General features: G+C 34.2%; 1 protein-coding gene across 3 annotated transcripts; it reads right to left on the bottom strand.

Annotated features, from left to right (window-relative positions):
• Positions 1 to 643: 643 nt before the first annotated feature.
• LOC115954822 lies at positions 644 to 19,231 on the bottom strand. Of its 3 annotated transcripts, XM_031072773.1 has the most exons (19): positions 18,598 to 19,231; positions 17,198 to 17,277; positions 15,036 to 15,086; positions 14,118 to 14,630; positions 13,759 to 14,016; positions 12,231 to 12,296; positions 11,473 to 11,646; positions 10,614 to 10,665; positions 10,240 to 10,524; positions 9,241 to 9,351; positions 7,753 to 7,944; positions 6,729 to 7,004; positions 5,452 to 6,063; positions 3,578 to 3,987; positions 3,426 to 3,486; positions 3,248 to 3,316; positions 1,818 to 2,239; positions 1,579 to 1,729; positions 644 to 1,218 (listed from the first exon to the last, which is right to left on the bottom strand). In XM_031072773.1, exons 1-17 carry the CDS (start codon positions 18,892 to 18,894, stop codon positions 2,153 to 2,155), a joined length of 3,594 nt encoding a protein of 1,197 aa, XP_030928633.1. In that variant the 5' UTR covers positions 18,895 to 19,231; the 3' UTR covers positions 644 to 1,218; positions 1,579 to 1,729; positions 1,818 to 2,152. The 3 variants fall into 3 exon arrangements, with proteins under 3 accessions (XP_030928633.1, XP_030928632.1, XP_030928634.1); XM_031072772.1 differs by having other exon boundaries at positions 1,579 to 2,239; XM_031072774.1 differs by lacking the exon at positions 644 to 1,218 and adding an exon at positions 1,226 to 1,395 and having other exon boundaries at positions 1,579 to 2,239.
• Between the last annotated feature and the right edge of the window lie 3,594 nt (positions 19,232 to 22,825).

Below are 22,825 nucleotides of genomic sequence, written 5' to 3' on the forward strand. Positions count from 1 at the left end.
AAAAAAACTGAGGGTACTCCCCAAGGATTAACGTCGCTCCGCACTCAAGAAATAGTTGTATTCTTGGTGACAAGTTTACGTTTTATTTTCATGGGATTTCCAAACAGGCTAGGTAAGTGAACGAGGGCAGAGCAGCAGTAAGCTAAAATTCAAACTTAGGAACAGAAGTTTGTGTCCAATGCCCCCTAAACCATCATAGCACATTGTTATGGGTTTTATGTGCATAACATAAGCAAATGAGAGAGAGAGAGAGAGAGAGAGAGTGATATATGATCTCACAAATCCAATGTAGGCTTTTATTTATTTACAAAAAAGTTGGAAGAGAGAATCCATATTTTCGAAGCTCCTCTCGTAAAATAGATCAGACAATGTCACAGAGGCCGTTTGACCAATGTAGCCTGCTTATTAGTTCTACAATAAGTCAATAAGTCTAGATCCGCAACCTAAGTATGACTTCAGACTTGTAATTGTTGAAGAGAGAACGTCAAGTTCCTCAAATTATGTACTGATGGAGCCACGCTACCCAGCCCACAACCAAAGTATAACTTCAAGTCACTGCACATGCATTTTATTTGTTGTGTCGCAGGCAAGAGCCAATTACTCACATTTCACAAGTGTCCAAAAGAAGAAGAAAAAGAGCCCGTAGAGCTTAGAAACTTTATACTTCAATTTAAAATCAAACACTAAAGATATACATGTAGCAAAATTTTTAAGAGCCATTTAAACTCTAAAACATACATGAAGCAAATTTCTCAACAGCCATTTTACAACAATCGCAAGGGAGATAGAGACAGGAAAAGAAATATGATGCATATTTACAAAGTCGAAAAATAAAAAAGAAAAGAAAAAAACAGCCAAAAACAAAAATAGGTACACTTAGGAGATGCCCCTAAAAACAGACACCCCGTAATGCCCCTTCTAATGAACACGGATAGCCATGTGAACAACTCTACCCTCTTGCATCATTATGCCCTATCCACTAAAAAAATACAACATTTGGACTTTGGAGTCTTCTCATTGTTGTCAAGTTGATGAAACTCTAAAACTTCACAAACTTGAGATCATTACCCCAGGATACCAAACAAAAAAGATGGTTTGAAAGGTCGCCTTCAAGAATGACCAAAAATAAATAAAAGAAGGCTCAAACGAAATCTGATTCTGTACAAATACTCTTCCAAAATTTTCCAGAAAGTCTCCCGCAAATGTGACGAACACCAACTGTTCCACTCAAATATAGGAAATATTTCAGTACAAACGACAATGTGATAGCACTTGCTGTATACCTTGAAATGAATTTAAATGAGTTTGCAATAAAAGAACCCTAGTATTAAATGATCAACTGATTATATGCGTTTTTCATTATGTGAAAGAAGGATCTAGGGAAATCTTCAAACCCTGGGAAGACAAACAGAAACAAGTTTTTGAGATGCATAGAAAAGTTAGAGCTAGACAATAAGCTTGAAAATAGGATATCTGTGCAAATTTACTAACCATTACAGTAACATACGGAGGTAATCTAGAAGTTGAGTAAATCTAAACAAATGTCAAATTCATTCAGTTGAGGATAGATGGCAGTACCTGAAGATACACCCGAGCTCTTGATGTAACATCTATTGGCAGAATGATAGGCAGATATGCCAATGAATCAAGTAATTCAAAAAATTTCCTGGACAACTGCTTTGGCAAACATTCAATGAAGCAACTCCAGTCCTAAACTTCAGCATCAAACCTAATATATTTTACCAAAGGGCGATCTCTTAACAGCCATACATGTATTGGAGATGGAGATACGGGAAGCAAAACTCAATGTGGCTCACCATTTTCTAATATCTCTGCGCAAAAATCTGTAGCCATTTATGGCTGATTCTTGGAGCATGAAATAGATTCTGGAAATAAATTCCAAGGATCACCAGGGCTCACCTGAGTCACCTCACACCCTATACTCCAATCTTGAATTCAGTACTTTGCCAGATAGCACTTTAGTGGTTCAGATTCCAAATTTCTTTTGCATGCTTACGCAATCAAGTATATCCCAGTCACACAAATAATTCCAAGCGCTGTAAGATCATAAGAATTATTGGTGGCAACATCAAGTCACCCAGCCATGTCTCCAAGCCAAGAAATAAAACTTCCACTTAACTACACCATCAGATTACAACCCAGTTCCAAGATCATTTGCCAGTTGAAGTATGCCTCGCATCTGAAGATATGGATTTTCCAACAGCTTTTCATTGTTGCTCTGCACAGGAGGAGTAGATAGCAAACAAAAAAAATGACATGTCACTCCAGTATCTAATAAATAGTTCTACAAAAAAAGAGTACATTCATCCAAAAAATAGCTCAACAAAATTATGACAAAAAAAAGTCATGGATCTTTGTAATTTTAGGTCTTAATTTGTAGCATTGCTCTTCTATACTCCCCATGTACTCAGGCTTTGCTCACTTTTCTCTACAATAAAATCTTGTTACTTATAAAAAAATTTATAACAAAAATAGAGAAACAGATAATGAAATAGCACATCAAAAAGAAACAGAAATTAGCACCTTTTTCTACTCTTTAAGCATGGATTTCCTTACAATGATATCTTACCAGTTATAATTACCCATCTAAATTAGGATTCATTTCTTACAGAAATATGCACTTGTAGAATATCATATGAGAATGGATTAGCATGTATGTTAAAGAGTAAAAATATACATGGAATTTAGCAACACCAGATTATTACTAATACACCTAATTAAAATGACATGATCTACTAATGTGTGTAAATGATACGTATATCCAGGATAGGCAATTCACAAGAATGCCTGGTTAAGTTCACAAGAAGACAGGTTGGCAGGTTTGTGGTCCATTCAAGACACTTTGCAAAGCTATATTCACAAGTGATTCCACAACCGTATAGATGCTAGTACGTAGTACATGAGTTAATTCAGAAAACATTATTCCAGGAAGTAATCAGTTAATTACAATGATGGCCAAGATAATTAATTTTTCTAATCATAAATGTTCTCATTTTCTTGTAGAAAGAAAATATGATAACAAGACACTATGAACTAAACTTCGACACTTCTCTTTGAAAAATGCCTAAACTAGACCCCCCTACAAATTCAAATTATGGACTCCAATCATAACTAGGCAGGTTTGACATATTTATGTATAACTAATGAAAATGAATACTGTGCCATTGTATTTTCAAACAGTCAAGGTTCAAAATTACACATTTAACTTCACTGAATAAGGCCATACCTGCTGAGCTCTAACCACAAGATTCTGAAGCATGTGTTGGTACTTTTCAGGCTTTTCTGTCATCATTCGCTGCAAAATTCCAAACTTAAAATGAGCTGGCCACAAATTGAATCCAGGGGCATAAACAGTGCATGGTTATCAGTGGGGGAAAAAAATATTAAAATGAAAGCACTCTTACCTTCAAAAGAAAAGCTGAAGAATAATATGCCACCCTTGAATCTGTATCATCTAAAAGTTCCCTGCCAAAAACAAAAGTGCATTGAATAAGAATGCATTTCAAGAATAGGTTAAGTGGGTAACACATTATAGGCTGCAAAGAAATGTAATCACCTGAAAAATTCTTCCCCACCAACTGCTTCGAATGCAACAGGATCTGTGCATTTACCAATTAGAAGTAACAGAAGGGTAGCCCGAATATCTGATGTAGCACCAGGGAGGTTTCCTCTTCCTTTGCTACCTACGGCAACACCTAATGCAATATTGTCTGTTGCCGCACCAGCAAGCTGAATCAGTGGCCAATAGAATAATGCAGCAGGAACAGAAGCCACTAACTTCATGGGCACAATGGCATTTCCACGAAGAAGAAGTGCTGCCAGTGAGGCTGTCTCATTGTCTAGTGGATTGCTGAATCTGCTATCAGTTTCTTTCCTTTTATCATTTTGGTGCCCATCATCTACATATGGCATTGCAGCTGCACGGGGGACTCTCAGGCACAACTGAGAGAATAGTATATCACACATCTGACAAAAAACAATGAGATGCCCATTAAAAAACATGAAACAAAAATATTTCACTAAACTATAAAAGTACATATAAAAAGCTTGATATAATCCAGATAAACCGAAAGCAAATCCCCCTTTTAGTTCAAATAAATCAGATGTAGGCCAGCTTGTTTCGTCTACTAAATTTTGATTTATTAGAAACAAATATATTAGTCAAAATCCAAAGTAACCAAATTCTTTTCTACAGTTAGAAATAATGGTTAAGTGATTTAAATTCAAAATTTCCTGTCAGCTTAGACTTTTGGAACAGGTATTAGATCATAATGGTATTAGAACAATTTTTTCCACCTAAGAGCAAAGAGACATAATTCTTGACCCATACGAAGTTCTTTGTCAATATTCTATAAAAGTTGTGTATCACCATTTTATTCTTTAAACATCCAAACATATACAAAATATAGACTTTTGGAACAGGTGTTAGATTATCATGGTATTAGAACAATTTTTATTACCTAAGAGCAAAGAGACAAATAATTCTTGGTCCATACAAAGTTATATGTCAATATACTGTAAAAGTTGTGTATCACCATTTTATTCTTTACACATCCAAACATATACAAAACATATACTCCCTCCATCCCAAAATAATAGTCCCGTTTCCATTTCGGGATGTTCCAAAATTATTGTCCACTACTGAAAAAGTCCAGAGAATATTTGGGATTAAGGCTTGTTGTTGTTGTACTAAAAAAGTCCAAGGCAAAAACAAATGATTTTCAAATGAGATGTACAATTTAAGACAAGAAAACAGAAAAATGAAACTTGATAACGTATATAATGCAGTCTCCTTAAATATTGTGCACTCTAAAAAAGAAAAGAAAAAAAGCTCTAATTTCGGGACAGAGGAACTGGGGAGTATCAAATGTATGGTCATCCAACAAAAATAATTTATATCCTAGGTAGTCCATATTCATCCTTCTTTTATACTCTACCTATATTAATATACAAAAGCTGAAATGTAGAGAAAATTAAGATATTAAAACCCTAGAATCGTCTAAAATATGGCTGTGTTAAGGAATAGATTTCAGCCAAGTGTAGTTTTTCCTTTAAAGATCTTATTTATTAATAAAAATTAAAAAAAAAAAAAAAAAAAAACTTTACTAATATTCTTATCTAACCAAAAAACTATTAATTAATTAATGTCAAATCATTAATATTGTATGAGATATATCCTCATGAACAATTGTTTCACTTGGCTCTTTCAATGAACCAATTATCTCTTTGATCGCTAAACATATTAGTTATTAATAAAGTGCACAACAAATACTACGTTTATATAAACCACATTATTATTTATTTATAAATTTTATATAAATAAAAATCTCATGTATCAGATGGGTTACAGCTTACAAGCTAGTGTATCTATAATGTCGGGATCAGACATAATATATAGTCAAAAGCTGTGCATGTTTTTCAAGTAATTACCTTCAAAATATTGATGCGGTCTGTTTCATTTATCACCAATAACAAAGCACTGCTCATTACATCTATCACTGCATTGGCTTTGTCAAGACGACCATTGTTGTCTACATGCCCAGGATCAGTGCTGCTTGAGTGCTGCATTTCGTTCTCATCTAACAAAAATTTGCATCGCATGAGAAGCCTCTCCAGAACAAATAAGAAGCCCCATCTTATGTAGTTGTGCCTTGACTTTAAAAGCCCGCACAAAAGGCAAATGGGCAAAGGAACATCTGAAGTAGCTGAAGAATTGGCATCACCAGCAAGGGAAATTTTTTGCTTTAAGTTTTTAATATTGGACCAGATACTTGCATCCCTTTTCTCACTTATTTCTGCAATAAGCAGATCACCTAACCATACATAACCATTCCGGCGGTATGCAACTCTTTCTGAATGAAGAAGGGAATGTAATGTGGCCCATGAAGCTTTCATGCTGACACCATTTCTTGGAACCACATCTTCAATGCTTTCCAAAAACTTATATGATTTGGTTATCTGTATCATGTGGGAGAACTCATTGTCTAAATGAGTGAATGAACTTACTATTGTATCAAGTTTCTCAGTGACAATATCCAAGAGCTGCAATAACAGCAAGAACGTCAGACAGCAGCAACTTTAAGTGAAAAAAATGGTGATAAAATATAAATTCCGACATAAAGAAAATAATTCTGAATATATGATGTCCATATAAAGCTGGTGAATATCAGCAAGCACAGAAAATGATTACCAATGCAGAAGTCCATCAAAAGACAAAACCAAAAGAGAAATTGATAGGTATAGGGCCTTAGGTTCAAATATCACTAATCAAAAGATTACGAACAGACAGAAAAGAAAAACCCTACACTGAAATGAGATTATAGGACTGATCAAAGCTGAGCAATTCTTAAAGCCTCAATAGCTTGGATAACCTGACCAAGTCAAGTTTTGAACTCATTAGAGGCCAAGCAGACTAGAGAGAAAAGATTGCAACCTCCTCACATTTGGTTTTGGTCTAGTTGACTGGAAGCTCAGATTCTAGCTGTATCTAGTGCATACACGCCAATTACTTTGTGTATGTGTGTTTATAAGGCGTAAATTCAAATTTATAAATGTGTAATGATTCACGTGTGATTAGTAGAAATAATACTTGTCAAACAATTACTTCGAACTCTTGGAAAAAAAGATCTTTCAAGAATTCCAAAAAGAACCCCACAACACCCCCATATAAAGACCAACCTACTTCACACACACTTCTGAGACATTACCATATTTAGTCGTTCACTGTTGGGATATCTGGACAGTTTTGAAGAAATTGATCTTCTCAAAATCTCCCCAATGCCTTCCACCCCAAGTTTAACAGAAATATAAAATGCTTCAGGTGCATCTGTAAGGGTGAGCAGGGCAGCAAGAGGTTGAATCTCATCATCACTATATTCATTGACTCCTGTAGCTATGCACGTTTCATTTATTTGATTCAAAACATAGTCAAAAAGTACCAAATACAGATTTCTCCTTTCTTCCCTAGAGTTTGCGAGAGAATACTGCATTGCAAAAGATATTAAGTAAATTAATACTTGCTTAATTGAGTTCTGGTAGAAAAAGGAAAGAAAATAATATTACATAAACTCCTACTTAGATTGTGGAAAAAAGATGAGAACTTTTGACCGATAGTTGCTTTACAACTCATACTTTAAGAAAGAGGATACAAAAATTAAAGAGTATCCAATAATAAATGACACATTGAATTGTCACCATAAAAAATTCAGAATGTTAATTAAATTATTTCCTCAAATCAACATAAGAAACAATATCAACTAGGAATTATAAAAATTTAAAATTTCTTGCAGCCATCAATCTTGTTTAAGCACAAAACCTTCAGAGTATGCAAGCATTCTTGTGGCTATCATTTAATACTCTACAATTTCTTCAAGCCATTACTCTTCTGTAAGGATTGTTTAAACTTTAAACATTCAGAACATCACCTTATCAAAAAAATAAAATAAATAAATAAAAACAAAGAACATCAACATGTTAGTAGTCTCCCTAAGTTTATAGAGTTGGCACATATTCTTCAAATGTGACACACATGCTAGTTACTAGGATAAATAGCAAAATGCTCCACTGTTATCAAGTTGGACATAGATGTTAGTGTCCCCAATATGCTGATTACTGAGGGTATGGTGTCATATGCCAAAGGACCAAGGTATTTTTTTCTCTATCTGCCTATCAGAATGCCTATCATTCTTATCTTACTAACTGATCCAAAATAATAACAGATGAGGTGCATACCTCAAGAAAAATAAACTCAATTCCGCCAATCAGATCAACCTGGTCTATGAGAAAATTTGGAGTACTTGAATCGGTCTCATTGGGTTCATCAGGAACTTGATAAAACATATTTGTTAACATGGAAATAAGCTTGCAATGAACTACTTCTGCCCACGAATTCTTCCTGCTAGTTTCCACAAATGCTTTAACAACCTGACAACAGAGACAGAAAATTATAGCAAACCTTAAGACTCAAAATTATTGACATTAGGCCCAATTTTTATAGTTAATAGAACAGAAAAGTTGAATGGCTAAGTGGAGACTGCAGCACAAAAGCATAAAAATCAAGTCACATACTCCACAAACCAAGCAGCTTTTTAAAATACCATGGTTCAACAAATTGACTTTCTTTCCTAAGAGCAGCTAGTGTAACAGGTGCAATTTTCAATCCAAGAATTAGGAGGCCAAATAAGTAATGTTTGTACAGTTTTTATCTAGTACTCTTTGCTGATTCAAGGTAATTCAGGCTAAACCAACAACACCTCCCAAGCAGAAAAATGATACCAGGACCAGACCCCATTCCCCTTCCAAAAATGCATGTCAGAAGCAAGGCCAAATCTTGAGCCCAATTGGATGCGAAGGAGTCTAAAGAATTAAAAAAAAAAAAAAAAGTATTACGTACAGAAAGGCAATCTAAAAAATCAATAATAGTAAAACTTCAAACAAAGATCTAGTGAACAATGGTACCACCACTTGAGCCCCTAAACTTTCCATATCCTCAAACGTATGACGATTTTCTTCCTTCACAATGTCCACATCAAACATAATGGGACTATGTTCTAAATATCTGAGGAATGCTTACTGACCCAATTCCTTCATCAAAACAAGAGTTCAATAACCTTTATGCTAGTACCCACTGACTCGCGACAGATCTAAAAGTGAAGCTCCGCATATCAAATGCAAAAGTGCAGTGTAACAAAAGATGATCTACCGTCTCCCCACTACACAGGCTCATATAACACCACCCTACTAGCACATCGCCTCTCTTAATGAGATTATCAAAAGTGAGGATCTTCCTCTATGTTGCCGTCCATGCAAAGAAATACCCTCCTTGGGGCAGCACCAAATACTGTTCTAAGGGAAGAGCATGGAACATTGAACCCTCAAGGCATCGTAAAAGGAGTGGACACAATTGAATATGTGATTTATTCCTACAACTAACACATAGCTCATTGTTTAAAAAGAACAATGCACTTCCTCAGGGAGACAAGTAACTCTAATAAAGATCTGTCGAATCAATATGGAATAAGAAGGTAAAATTATCTACCCCCAAAAGAATGAAGCACCAGTTGCAACATACATCAAGAGAAAAAGCGAAATATCTTGTATTATCCCACCCAGAACAAACACTCTATTAAGAGAATCTCATGGTTAGAGAAGTGAAAATGCAAAATATAATCTCCATGAAAGTATTGCATGAGCAAAACTAGGAAGTAAAAACCAACTCACCCTTATGTCAAGACCATTTAGTCGTTTTCTCCGGATTTTTCCTCTATCACAAACGAAATAAAGAAAACAGCTTAGAGCAGATGCCCAGACAGATTCTTCATCCTCTTCTGTCTGTGAAGTAATATCAAGGGTATGAGATAGTAAAAAACTAAAAAGAACATGAAACACTTCTTATTAAATATAGCAAAGAGTAGATAAGGACAACATCATGGTTGAAACATCTTCTAATATTAAATTAGAAGAAAATATCTTCGTTTTCTTTGTTCCCCAAACCAAATTGCTCTCATTTTTCCCACCAATTCCTATTTAGCATGCTTATTTATCTTTAAAGTTTCTTATCTACCCTAGTTGTACAACCCAAATCTTAATCAACCCCTCCTCGCAATCTGTCTTCTTAAAATGCAAAACTTGTAAACGCACATTATCATTAATTAACCATTTTTATACTTCTAATCCCACTGGTGATTAACTAATGCAACAAAATTTCCAGAAACAATGACCTCCGATAGTTCTTAACATCCCAATTCTATAGATCAGAAATATATTTAATCGAATTTATGAACCAAAAGAACCAAACCAATAAAAGTGTAGCTTCGCCAAACAACAACAAAAATTACACAAAATGGGAGGTTAGAACTGTTTTGAAACAAGTTACTAATCTCTTACAAGTTTCTAAAGCATAATACTACCCAATTACAAAGCTCCTCACAGCTTGAAAATCAAATCCAATAATTTGCTAAACTAAAATAACTTCTACATTGAATTGCATGATGCATGTCATGTTGCACTACTGAAGAGAAAATGAGATGATCACATAGTACAATTTAAGTCATCTGCTCCTCAAATTGTTACATCCAAAGAATGTTCAATTCCTTAAAGTAAGAAAACTCAAGATAAATCAGTGCAAATAAAAGTTGCTTTAATAATGTTATGTGAAAAGGAAAATTTCTTTAGGTCCAACCTTGCAGAGCACCTTATATGATGACAGACCAATTATACCTGAACAAGAAGAAGTAGTATCTCATATAAAATGTTTAAAATCCAGGACTCAAAATTATCAATAGCTGAGAAAGTGCCAATCTTCTTAACAGAATCTTCCTTTCCTTTCCCATGGATTGTCAGTTGAGCTTCATTATCAAAATAAGACTCTGGAGAATATTCTTCTTCTATTGTGGAAGCATCGTCAGTTATAATTGGCTCTAATAAATGAGCATGGACACCAAGATTCAGAATTAAATCAAAAGCACGAGCCCTGCAAGCCGGCTTTGTAGAACTAAGCATTTCCTGGAACATAATTTAAATTATATTTTACTAAAAACACAAACAAAATGAACAAGAAGGCATCATTGAAAGTAATATAGTTGATGGATCACCTCAAGCATAGATAGAGTTAGAGGAGCAGCGGTCCCAGAATCTAAAACATACCTGCAAAAAATAATTGATAACCTTTTACCATGATCAATCTGTAATACCATTCGACAAAGAAAACAAAACAAACTACATGAACCAATTGACTACGTCAATAGGCCAGCAGTGGAAAAGTTGACTAAGCCTTCAAAGATACTGAAACCCACGTTGTTGTATGTACATGCAGGCATACACACACACACTCACAAGCACTTAATGGATCTTGTACCCACGACCTCACCCTCCATCCCATTATTAAGGGAAAGAGGAAGTGTCATTTGGGACAGATAATTAGCAAAGCCTATTTTTTGGAAGTAATTCTTGACTCAATAAGAATTATGTTTGAGTACTTGGCCATCTAGATCATACAACCAAGACAAAACACACAATAAGAAAAGTTCATGGCTCCAAATTTGAGTTGAGATATTTGCATAGTATTGCCTTTTATATCTACAGACCATTGTACATAATTATCAGATATCTCTAATTTCTAGAATGTCAAAGGCTTTCAATCAAGGGTGAAAACATGCAAATATTCACAGTTAAATAATTCAACATTCATTCATGGACAAAATTCAGTCTATAAATATTCGAAGTTGTACATTCTCTGCAAAACAAAATTATCATCTAGAAATAAGCTTCACAAAGGGTCACTCTCCAAAAAATGCAAAAAAATGATGATGGTCAACCAAATTTCATAAGTACACAGCAGGATACAGGATCATCCATCAATTATCCAGGCATAGCACACACATGTACATGCACATAGGTCAAACATCAAGAACATATTGAACAATACCAGCCAACCAATGCATTGGAACATACATGTCAATGACAAGTTTGACAAGGACGCTCACAGCCACATCCATGGACGGCTTTCGACTGTTATTACTCAATTTAGAAGATAGTGTCATTAGATTTGTTGAAGATGTCTCTGAGCAAACTGCAGCAATAACGTCGCGTACCTCAGCAGGATTCAATCGCAAAGGTTGTTGTTCACTGATCAACAACAAAACGTTTGATAAGAGAGAGGAGCAAAACAACAAAAAGTTTTTTTTTTTTTTTTGATAAGTAACAAAAAATAACAATTTATAAAAACTAATAATCTAAATTTCCTGTTCAGATACACATAAGCAGCAAGCAGTGCCTCATGACAAATTCAGACAACTAACCAGCACCAACAAATATGCTAACTCATCCATCAACTGTAATGTTAACTTTTATATGAAAAATAACATAACCAAGCTTGAAGTGATAGTGGACAAAAGAAGTCATATACTGTTGGCCTAAGCTTCACATTCAAAAACATTTTTATTTTTTTTTGATAGATACATTCAAAAACATATAATTTCATTATATATATAACAGAACACATCATTTTACAAATAGATCATCCTGGTGCAGATACAAGGAAAACAACCAGTTCAAAAGCACTAAGGATAAAATTAACAACTTTGACAATTTATTGAGAAAAAATAGTGCTACTCTGAGAATTTAAAAAATAAATCAAAATAAATAAAAAAGAAAGAATACTTTAGGTATTATTGAAATTGCTGAGTGCATCACCAACAAGACCACTATACCTGTAGTGACGATATTGGAAGAGCGGTTTAGCCCTTGGACGGAATGTGCTCACAGGAGAATCCTCCCTGAAAAAGTAGGCAGTGTATAAGTGGCTTAAGAAGCATAATTCAAACATTTGGAATTTGATTCCAAGGTGCTTAACGTGGATTGTTTGGTTGGAACGAAATTGTCGCTCCTTTGAGGACAATGAGAAGACGTTGGATGAGTTAAAGGTTTAATGCCAACAGTCTTTTTGAGTGGTCTCATTGTTGGGGTTTTACTGATTTTTCTTCTCTCTCTAAGTTTATGTTTTCCCTTAGATTAGTTTCCTGATTACCCTCTTTTTTATTTTGCTGTTTGTTTTATCTTTTTCTTGTTTTTCATCATGATGACCAACTTGTACTCTTCCTTATTTACTCATTAATAATAGTTCTCTGATTACCTATCAAAAAAACAAAAAAAAAGAAAAAGTAGGAAGTGCAATACTCAAAATTGTAGTCATATGATCTAATTCTTTTACTAAACTACAGTTCTGGTTTTAATTTATGTGAAGATTTAGTTTATGTAGGTCCAAAACCATCTGTAAATTTGTTCAATAAGCCACCACAAGACAGCTTCGCTTCCACAACTACCACAGGTTCAACTCCAACAACGTGCATAATAAAAGAAACACCTTCAAATTTTCATTTTTTATTATTAAAACCATATGTGCAACAAAGAAGAGAACCAAAGAAAATAGCATCAACTCAAATGTAGGAACACATCAATATAGTATGCACATATATTCTTCTTTTTTTTATAATTCAATAACTACAACAATGGGGGATGGGGGGATTTGAACCCTGGTTCTCCGCATGAAGGAGAGCAAGTAATGCCACCGAGCTACAAGGGTCTTGGCACGTGCGCACACGCACACATACACACACATATAAGTCTGTGTCTCAGTGTGTGTATAATTTCAATAAGCACGTATTTAATCTTAAAAGACAAGATCAAAATTGAAAACCTCACTCGATCTTGTTTAACAATGTTCTATGCTCCATACTACAACCCATTTTAGGATAAGTTAGTAAAAATCATACAACCAGAATCAGGTTCAAACCTCATTGAACTTCTTTTTTTAACATCCCCTCACCTTACTAATATATCACAAAAACCACTCTCAAGTCTCATGATGTTAATGCACTCACACCATCAACATTATTTAGACACGGGTAACCAGGTCCTGTAAAATATATAGTAGGACCCAAAATAATTCAGATACATTAATCTACAAAGTGGACTGGAATTACAACCAAAGGAAGGGAAAGAATAACAATGATTGGAAAAACAAATTACTCCAAACATGTCAAAGCAATGATGTGAGAGAGGACATGCCAAATTTGACAAGGGCCTAACTAGGTGATCCAACACGTTATAGAACACAATTAAATCCATGGACACTAATTAATGATGTACAACAGATTTATGAGCAATAGGCTTTAAAAGAATAACGATAATTCAGAGTACCAAACAAGTCAAAGCAATTTTTTGAGAGAGAGAACATGCCAAATTTGATGAGGGCCTTGTTTAGTGCGTTTAGATGCTGTTATTGCTCGCAAGTGCGGCCTAGCATATGCAGAATTGGTAATTGTTGTCACTGGTAAAGGCTGCAATAGTTGATCAAGAAAAGGCATATCAGAAGTTCCAAAATATTTCCAAGGCTGGCCCTTCATTTTAGCTTCCATGTCTCCCACAAGTAATGCTGCAGCACCAACTTCTAGAAAATTACGTGTTCTAATGTCTTGGGGATTCATGGCTCGTTCACTGTATACAAAATATGTCAATTACTCTAGTCACTTATTTGAGCAAAAAGAAGGAACTTAAAATAGACAAATTAAACTAAACACACATAAAACATCAATTACCTTTCAAATGGCAAAGATGATGACTGATATTCCCCAAGCCAGCGCCATTCCAAAACATCATGTGCAATAAATTCATGATCTACTAATTCATCAACATTTTCAATGATTGGTAAGTTTGAAACAGATACAGTAGAAGCATCTTTCTTCTCTGAAGTTTCTCCAGCATTTGCAGGGCTTAATTGTGAATTGAAGGATCTACTCAACAAAGATGACAATGTTGGAAGTGATTGTCTTGATGTAGCTCCAGCAAAGGCAGCTGGTTGGAAAGACCGTCTTGGCATATGTTGAGCCACAAGGGAACGTACATAATTTAATGACTTAACAAGTGCCCCAGAAGCAAAACTAGATACAGGCAAAGGAGAGATATTTGTAGATGCTGCTGATGCACCTGCTTGTTGATCTAATGGCCGTGACAATGGTGACACCTTTTGGTTTGGACTAGTATCACACTCAGCAATTATGTTCACACAAAATCGATCTATCTGCTGTAATGTGTCCATACTTGGTTTGTATCTGCAGAGAGAAGAAGGAACTGTAAACTCCTAAAATCAAAAGGTACAGGCTAACAGAGATGGCTTCTCAATCAACAGGTATTCCAGCAGAAAGACAGAAACTGCTTGCTTATTCCATAAACATAGGGGTTGCTGCCATAGCAGTAAGCACCCACCAACTTATAGATTTCAGGCAGGGCAAAGAGAGTTTTCTAAAATCCACATCAATGAATCAACCAAGTCCATCAAAGATTTCTTTTTCTTTTTTTTTGTGCAGAGAAGCATATTTGAAAGGCAACTTAACAATTCACCAAAAAAGAAAAGGTGACTTTAACAAAATAGCATTGCCAGAACATCAAGGATGGTCCACGCACTGTTGCACCAAGTATTGGCTATAATTGAAAACCAGACTAAATAAAGAACATACCTCAAAAGGTACCGTTTCAAAAGTGCCACACACCTTGCGACTACAGCTGGGCTGGTGCAGGAAAAAAAAATTCATATAGTTCAGAAGAGTCAATGTAGTAACAAACATTACCCAATGTACTTTGCTCAAAGCAAAAGCAAGAAATAGAAAAAGACACAAATAGCAAGTTTTGCACATGGAATAAAACATAACTATAATATATATACCAAAAACGCTGCATAGACATAAATTTTCTAGGGTGAGCATGCACATGCACAAGATAATTCATACTCATCCAACTAAAAGTGGATGTCTCAGCCCTTTTGTCTGTTGTAGAATGAGTGTTCACTTTCGTAAAGCCAATATACTATATTTTTCATTTTACAATATAGCCCTAATAAAGGCAAGCAATGCTCCTACCCTCAGTTTGGGATAGACGGGGCATCTGAAGCTTCAATCCTAGTTAAACCCAGTACATATACTAAAGTGCAATAATACTGGGACTCAATAAAGTGAAATATGTACCATAAAGAGAATGGGAAATGGTGCTTTTTGCTTTGGTTTTGTGCCAAACTTTCAATTTAGGAATTTACAGTTTATGTGTGCAGTCCACAAGTGACATTAGATGTAGACAAGTTTTAAAGTTTTGAAGATCATGACACTATTGAGGTTATAGTCAAAGCAGTTTCTTATTTGAGTAAAAAAAAAATTGAGAGTTATAAGTCAGTTTTGGTGTGCAGAGGCAGAATTGCAATTTCCAGGAAATCACGCACAATGTCCTATTTGTAATTCATTTAGAGGTATCTTCATAACCAAGTATCTAAGAGTCAATAAAAAGTATTAAAAATTTTTTTCTTTAGTTTTAAGCAACTGTGCTCTGCCTATAAATTGAACGTTCTAATTCTATTAAGATAAGGAAGAATTTAAGAGTTGAAAATCCATTAAATTCTATATATTTTTCAACAATTATCCACCTTTTATTGACAGAGTTTTAAGTGTTTGAGTTTGTTAGGCATGTTATCTTCCTCCCCTTTTGCATCTTCTGTTATTCTAATTTTCTGCTTCTCTAAAAGTGCTCTGCTTCACCACTGATTTCTCAACTCAAACAACAACCGTTCCATATTTCTCTATTTTTTCTTGGTAAATTGCATATACATGGTCATGAATTCACAACCTCACTATCCACCCCATTCTTATGGGGTGTGCAAGTGCCATTTGAGCTAGAGATTTCTCTGTTTTCTAAGTTGTAAAGCCCCTCAACCCCCCCAAAAAACAAAAATCACAAAAAGAACACATATATAAAAAAATGAAGCTCTAAAGCCACTCTATCAACCCTAGCAATCCCCCACCCTCTTTTTTTTTGGGCTTATGTTCTTACTATTTTTTTTCTTGCAAAAAAGCCCTAAGGTTTGATGCCATTTTTCACTCGCCCATTTGTTATCATGCTAGTGAGCCTTCCGGCATGTATGATCCTGTCATACTCAAATTTTACGTCTGCAATACTAAAAGTAAAACACTAAGGTTTGATGCAGGACAGCTCCTTAATGTAAGTTCAAGGCTGTCATTAACGTATGTATATTTGTGTCCATTTCCGTAAAAACATGTAACATATTCAGCTCATACCTACTTTAATATTACAAAATCTTATAGAAACATGTGTAAGCCAGTACTTCTGAGAATCTTTCTACTAGAAGACATCACATTGTTTTCTAATTCAATTCCAATTACACTAAGTTAACTAAGGTACTATGTGTTAGAAACATCTCGATCATGTAAATATGGCAACAGACCAGGATACCATGCCATTCATGTCGAATACCCTGAACCACTTGATAAAAATCTGTTACTATATCAACAAGCTATATAGCAAGAAACACGATGATCAGACTCATTTTTCTTATATCGAGCCATTTATCATCACATGATTCTCAAGTTCAATTCCAGGTATATTCAGTTGCATGTTGTTGTCTACAGCAAAGAAACAACTGAATCCATATAAAGATGGCACCACTGACCCCTGTACAGCTGTACCACATCATCATGACCAATAAGTTAATAACTTTTTGTATTGACTAACATTCACATTAAGGAAGCCCTTAAAGACATGTAGAATACTAAGCAAACCGTGTAACTGGAATGAGTATAATCAAATACACAACAATAACGAAATCGCTACAACATACCTGCGCTCCCTCTCTGCAATTGTATGGTCTAGAATCACACTGTAAGCCAGGTCAGTTGTTGCAGGATTTGCCAGATAGTCCTGCCATTGATAAATTCAACATTGAATTCTCAATCAAATGGGTTTTAGGTCAATGAGCTACACCCATAGTTCTCAGCTTATCAATCCTGCTTCGGGCCAAGACAAATGATATAATTTTATTCTGTGAAAAGTCTATTGAGTTCAGTTTAACCCCCCCAACTATTAAGAATATATCTGTGTTTTATAACCACTCCGCGCCAAACTAATAACATTTACAAAAGAGTTATGTTCGGACAAAACTAAGCATTAAATTCAACTCTTCACAGTACTCAAGACCCACATTTGGCATTATTTTCAGGCCAATACAAATTATATAAATTTATGCTATGAAAAATTTACTGAATTCAGTTTAATCTCCAAGTCCCAAACATATAACCAATGCTTTCAATCAGTGAACATTACTTTGTTTTATAACCAGTCCACATCAAATTAATAAAATTTTACAAAAGAATGAGATCCATGAGGTCTGGGGTTCAAAACCTCTAACCAGTATCTTGAGGCATCCCCAAGGGATTTTTCCTTGTAATTACCACACCTAGGGCAAAAGTCGTGCTTGAAGAGACATATAGGACCGCACCCTTTTGCGCCACAACTCTAATGTGGCAGACTGTGAGTAGTGGGAAAAAAAAAAGTAATGGGTTCATGTGAAAGTAATAGGCAGCCCATCACAATTTGTCGCATTGGATAGTTGTGGAAAAGGGCGCACCAAAGTGTGTGATGCTAGAATTACTCCTAGAAACTCTCATTAGCAAAAATAATACTAATAAATAAATAATAAAGTAATACTTCTGCACTGCCTCATTTTATTTATCAAAAAATTTAAAAAAAAATTACAAAATACAAAAAATATATCCAAACAAACCTAAGCATTAAATTCAACTCTCCACAGTAGTCAAGCGCCAAAAATGGCAACATTTTTAATAAAGGCCAGCAAGATTCTAACCTCAATTTCCAAAAATAATTTCACGAAAATTAAATTAAAAAAAAACAAAACAAAAACAAAAAAATCCATAGAGCTACTTTATTACACGTAATGAAGAATGACAATTCCAGCAATAAAATTAAATTCCTCTGGTTAACTAACGAAATTTAAGAAGATAAATTCAGTAATAAGCTTTTAATGCACACTAATTTGGTTCATTTTATAGCTGAGCTAACCACATTTAGAAAACAAACAAAACCAACAAGTACACGAGACCTAAACTTCTTTATTTCCATTTCTTTTATTTCTCAGCAACCAAGCAGAGAACAAATCTCGAATTCAAAATAAATAAATAAATCACAAATCGATACTCGGAAAATCCAAAAAATTTAACGAACCTTGAGAGTTCTGGAAGCTTCAGAGACGACGACAGCGGAGGGACCCGCATGGTGCGACGTGGCGGCAGAGGAAGCGAAAGAGAAAGAGAAAGACGACGACGAAGCCAAAGACAGCGAGGACGACGAAGACAGAGAAGACGACGAAGAAGAAGAGAGGCAATCGGCCACGGCGCGGCGCAGCGGCTCGGGCGGCTTCTTGAGCGACGAGGATCTCAGCCGCGAGACTCCGCCGGGACCGCCGAGCTGGAGCCTCGAGCTTCCGGCGGGGCTCCGCGAGGGGCTGTAGGTCGACGACATGGATTTCGAGGAGAGGCACGGAAATCTCAGTGAATCTCGCGGTGAGCTTAATAAAATCGCTCCCCCTTCAAACCAAAAACAAAACAAACAAACAAACAAACAAAAAAAACTGGTTCTAGTTTCTCTCTTACAGTGTATTTCTTTGTTTCTTTTTTTCTATTTTTTCTCTCTACATTTGTAACTATAAGAGAAAATTGAATAAACTGTTCGTTGGCGTGAAAGTGAAATGGAAAGAAAGAAAGTCTCAAAAGAGAGAGAGAGAGAGAGAGTTCTTCAATTTCGGAAGTGAGAGTATTAGCTGTACGTATAGGCGTAGTTTTATGAGGGATATTAGCTGGCATGCGCTAGAATTTGTCACTTTTTTAAGATTGAGGCATTGAAGATTATTTAAAAGGTCAATTTGGGAACCTAAATATTAAATAAATAAATAAATAAATAATTTTCCTATCTAGGGCTGAGTAAGAGGGGAGTGTGACTGTCTGATGTGGGGTTTTAAAGGTACTTATTGGGCTTGAATTTAATAGCTCGGAACGAATCACACACAATACTGCCGTTTGAACATGTAACGTTGGAGGGCCCGTTGATTGTGGCCTTGTGGGGGAGACAAAGGGGAGTAACCCTAGTTCTTCTTCTTACATCCAAACCCATACAAATATATATATAGGGTTGGGTTCAAGTTACATCTTGTGTAACTTTAAGTAATGTTATACCACCCAATAACTTGTTATTGAATTAATATTTTGAAAATCCAACCGTTGAATTACATATTCTATATGTTTTTAAGATGCATGCCAATTTTCATATTAATCGGATGTTATATACCATTTGATCTATAAACTCATATTTTATGCATTATTTTAAATTACAAAAATTTGAATTTTAACAATTGATTGATGACATGATTATTAATCTTTGATCACCTCGAAATTTTGCAAACATGAAGAATATACCAAGATAATGTAATCTGACGATAGATTTGTCAATATTCGCATCCAATTAAAAAATATTGAGTGGTGTAATATTAGGAATTGGATAATAAAGTTCTATTATAACAATAACCATAGCTTTAAAAATAAGGACAGTTAAAGAACCGGAAAAAGGTTTGATTTCCAATTTTTTATCAAATCAAATTGAGGGTTTGATTTTCGACTAAACCAACTGATTTGGTTTAGTTTTTAAAACCGTGACAATAACTATATTTTAATCCCAATATTTTGGGATTTACTATAAATTCTTAGGGTAAAATGCAAAACTAAACCTCTAAATTTTTTTCAGATTTCATTTCAGTTCTCTAACTTTCAGTTTTATTCAATTAAGGCTTTTCCATCAATTTTTGTTATATGCTATGGTTAATTTTTCAATTTTATAAATTTTTCTTCAAATTTTTAAATTAAAAAAATTCAATTAATAATTGAAAAATATTTTCCATCTTTTTAAAAAAAAAATTATAACAAAAGTTAACGGAAATGCCTTAATTGAATAAATCTAAAACTTAAAGAACTGAAATGAACGAAAGTAAAATTAGAAGACTGAAAAGAAATCTAAAGAAAGTTAGAGGGTCAGTTTTGCATTTTAGCCAAATTCTTAATAACTTAGTCGAATAGTTTTCATTGTTGATTTTAACAAAGAGTAATATTGGCTGTTTCTTCCTTAATTGAGGTATATTATAATTTTTTGGAAAATGTTATAATGTACCAATTAAACTATAAAGCTATTACAGCATGTTAGAGTTGTTGTTTTTTTTAGAAGGCATGTTAGAGTTTTAAGTTGTGTATTTTAAATAACAAATTATTCAATATGTTCTCTTTATTTGTAAATGACTATGTGTATATGGTGAGATTTGAACCCACTATAATTAAATCTTACCTTGGATACACTAAGTGTTTGATGTTGGATGATAACATTTTATTTTGTTTTGTTTTTTGTTTTTTTGTTTTTTCTTTACTTTTTGCACATTAAAGCTATCCTATAGCTTGTAGTGTCACTTTTCAACTATGGACTTTTGGGAATTACCAAATTTAGAACTGTATTTGGCTTATTTTTAATATAGAAAACAATATATTTGAATCATTTTAGGCAATAACAATTTTGGACTTTTTTCCGTTAATGATAAATTTTTCTAAAGTTTAATCTCATCTCTAAATTATCAATTTTACTAATTCAGATTATACAAAAATTTAGCAATTTAATTATATCCTCACTGCCACTTGTTAAGAAAGTAATTTAACTACCGAAAATGTATAAATTGCATTTCTTTTGACTCATCTAATCTCAAATTTATAAGGATTTAAGCGAGAGCAAGATGGATCACTCAATTTATTAAAAAATTGGCAAAATAGGGCAATTATAGCATTTAACCATTCAAAAATTTATAGACTAAATTGAAACAACTAATAACATTATAAATAAACTTAATCTCTTGCATATAATTCATGAACCTACTTTGTAATACTCATTGTCATTTTCCATAAGACAAATATCATAAATAATTTAATAGATATGTTATTTCTAGAATAGAGCAAATTATTTTACAAAATATTTTACAAACTACTGATATGGTGAATGGTTATTGGTATGTAAAAAAATGATATTAGTATCGGGCCTAAATAAGGAGAAATTATAAGATCTACATGGTAGACAAGTGATGTGATCCACCATTCCAGTAAAGTATTTTTAAAAAAAAATTATTATGACATTTAGCAAATAAACTATAAAAAATTACGAATTACTAAACCAAAAAACATGAAACATAATTGCAGACAACCATCTATTCCTTTATTTCAAAGGCATTTAGCAACTTGTTTCTTCTCATCTTGGTTCCTCGTTCTTATCCATTTATTTGAGTTGTGTGTGTAAATGTTCCCACTAGTTACATAAAATGCGTGACCCTTTTGCCTTCATTTTCGTTCCTTTTGACTTAAACTTCTTGAAGCCGTAACCTCTGAATTTAATTGGGAAAAAGCATGAACAGTTACTTTGACTTTTTTTGGGAGAAACAACAGTCACTTTGACTTAAGAGTGTTAAAAAACAAACAATGTCTTAAAATAAAAAACCAAAAACAAAAACAGTACCGCTAGGAATCCTAGAAGACCATAAAATTTCATTAACAAACATGATCAGTCGCATTATTGGAAAAATAAAAGCCAGTAATTTCGTTTTCAAACAACATACATACATTTGTCAAAAAAGTCCAAAAGCCATTTGAATTTTAATCTTAATTGAACTAAAAATCTGGAATTTATTACACAACCTTTTGATACGTCATTATCAATGCTTTTTTTTTTTTTTTTATCAAGTATTTGTTGTTAAATTATACATGCACCACAGAACGACAGCATGGTTACTAACTTACTACAAACGACTCGTGTTTTGCTTAAAGCATTCACATATAGTTGGAAATGTCATCTAATCTTATTTTTACTATCTCAAAAAATTACTTTATCAATTATACCATACTATTTTATAATACACCCAATATCCCAACTTTTATTTTACAATACAACACATTAAAATAATATAAATTATACAATAAAATAATAAACAAATTATCTATCACTCTTCTCTCTCTTATTTCTATCTCTGCCTCTATGTCTCTCTCTCAACAACCAAACAACCCAATCGCCACCACACCACCACAATACTCACCACGCCACCATTACCCACTGCCCACCAAAATCCCATCGGAATCAAAAATCCAAATAAAGAAAGAAAAAAAAACCAATCAACCCAGTCACCACCACCGCACCTCCACCATGCCCATCACGCCATCACTACCCACTGCCCACCAAAATCCCACTAGAACAAAAACCCATATTAAAAAATAAATAAAAAATAAAAAAAACCATATCAACCTCGATCAAAACCCAAACAATTGTTGAGCAAAACCTCGACCAAAATCCCCGGAAAACACACAAAACACAACACACGTCG

The sequence above is a fragment of the Quercus lobata genome, chromosome 8, assembly GCF_001633185.2.
Source record: "Quercus lobata isolate SW786 chromosome 8, ValleyOak3.0 Primary Assembly, whole genome shotgun sequence".
In the NCBI taxonomy this organism is placed as follows: Eukaryota; Viridiplantae; Streptophyta; class Magnoliopsida; order Fagales; family Fagaceae; genus Quercus; species Quercus lobata.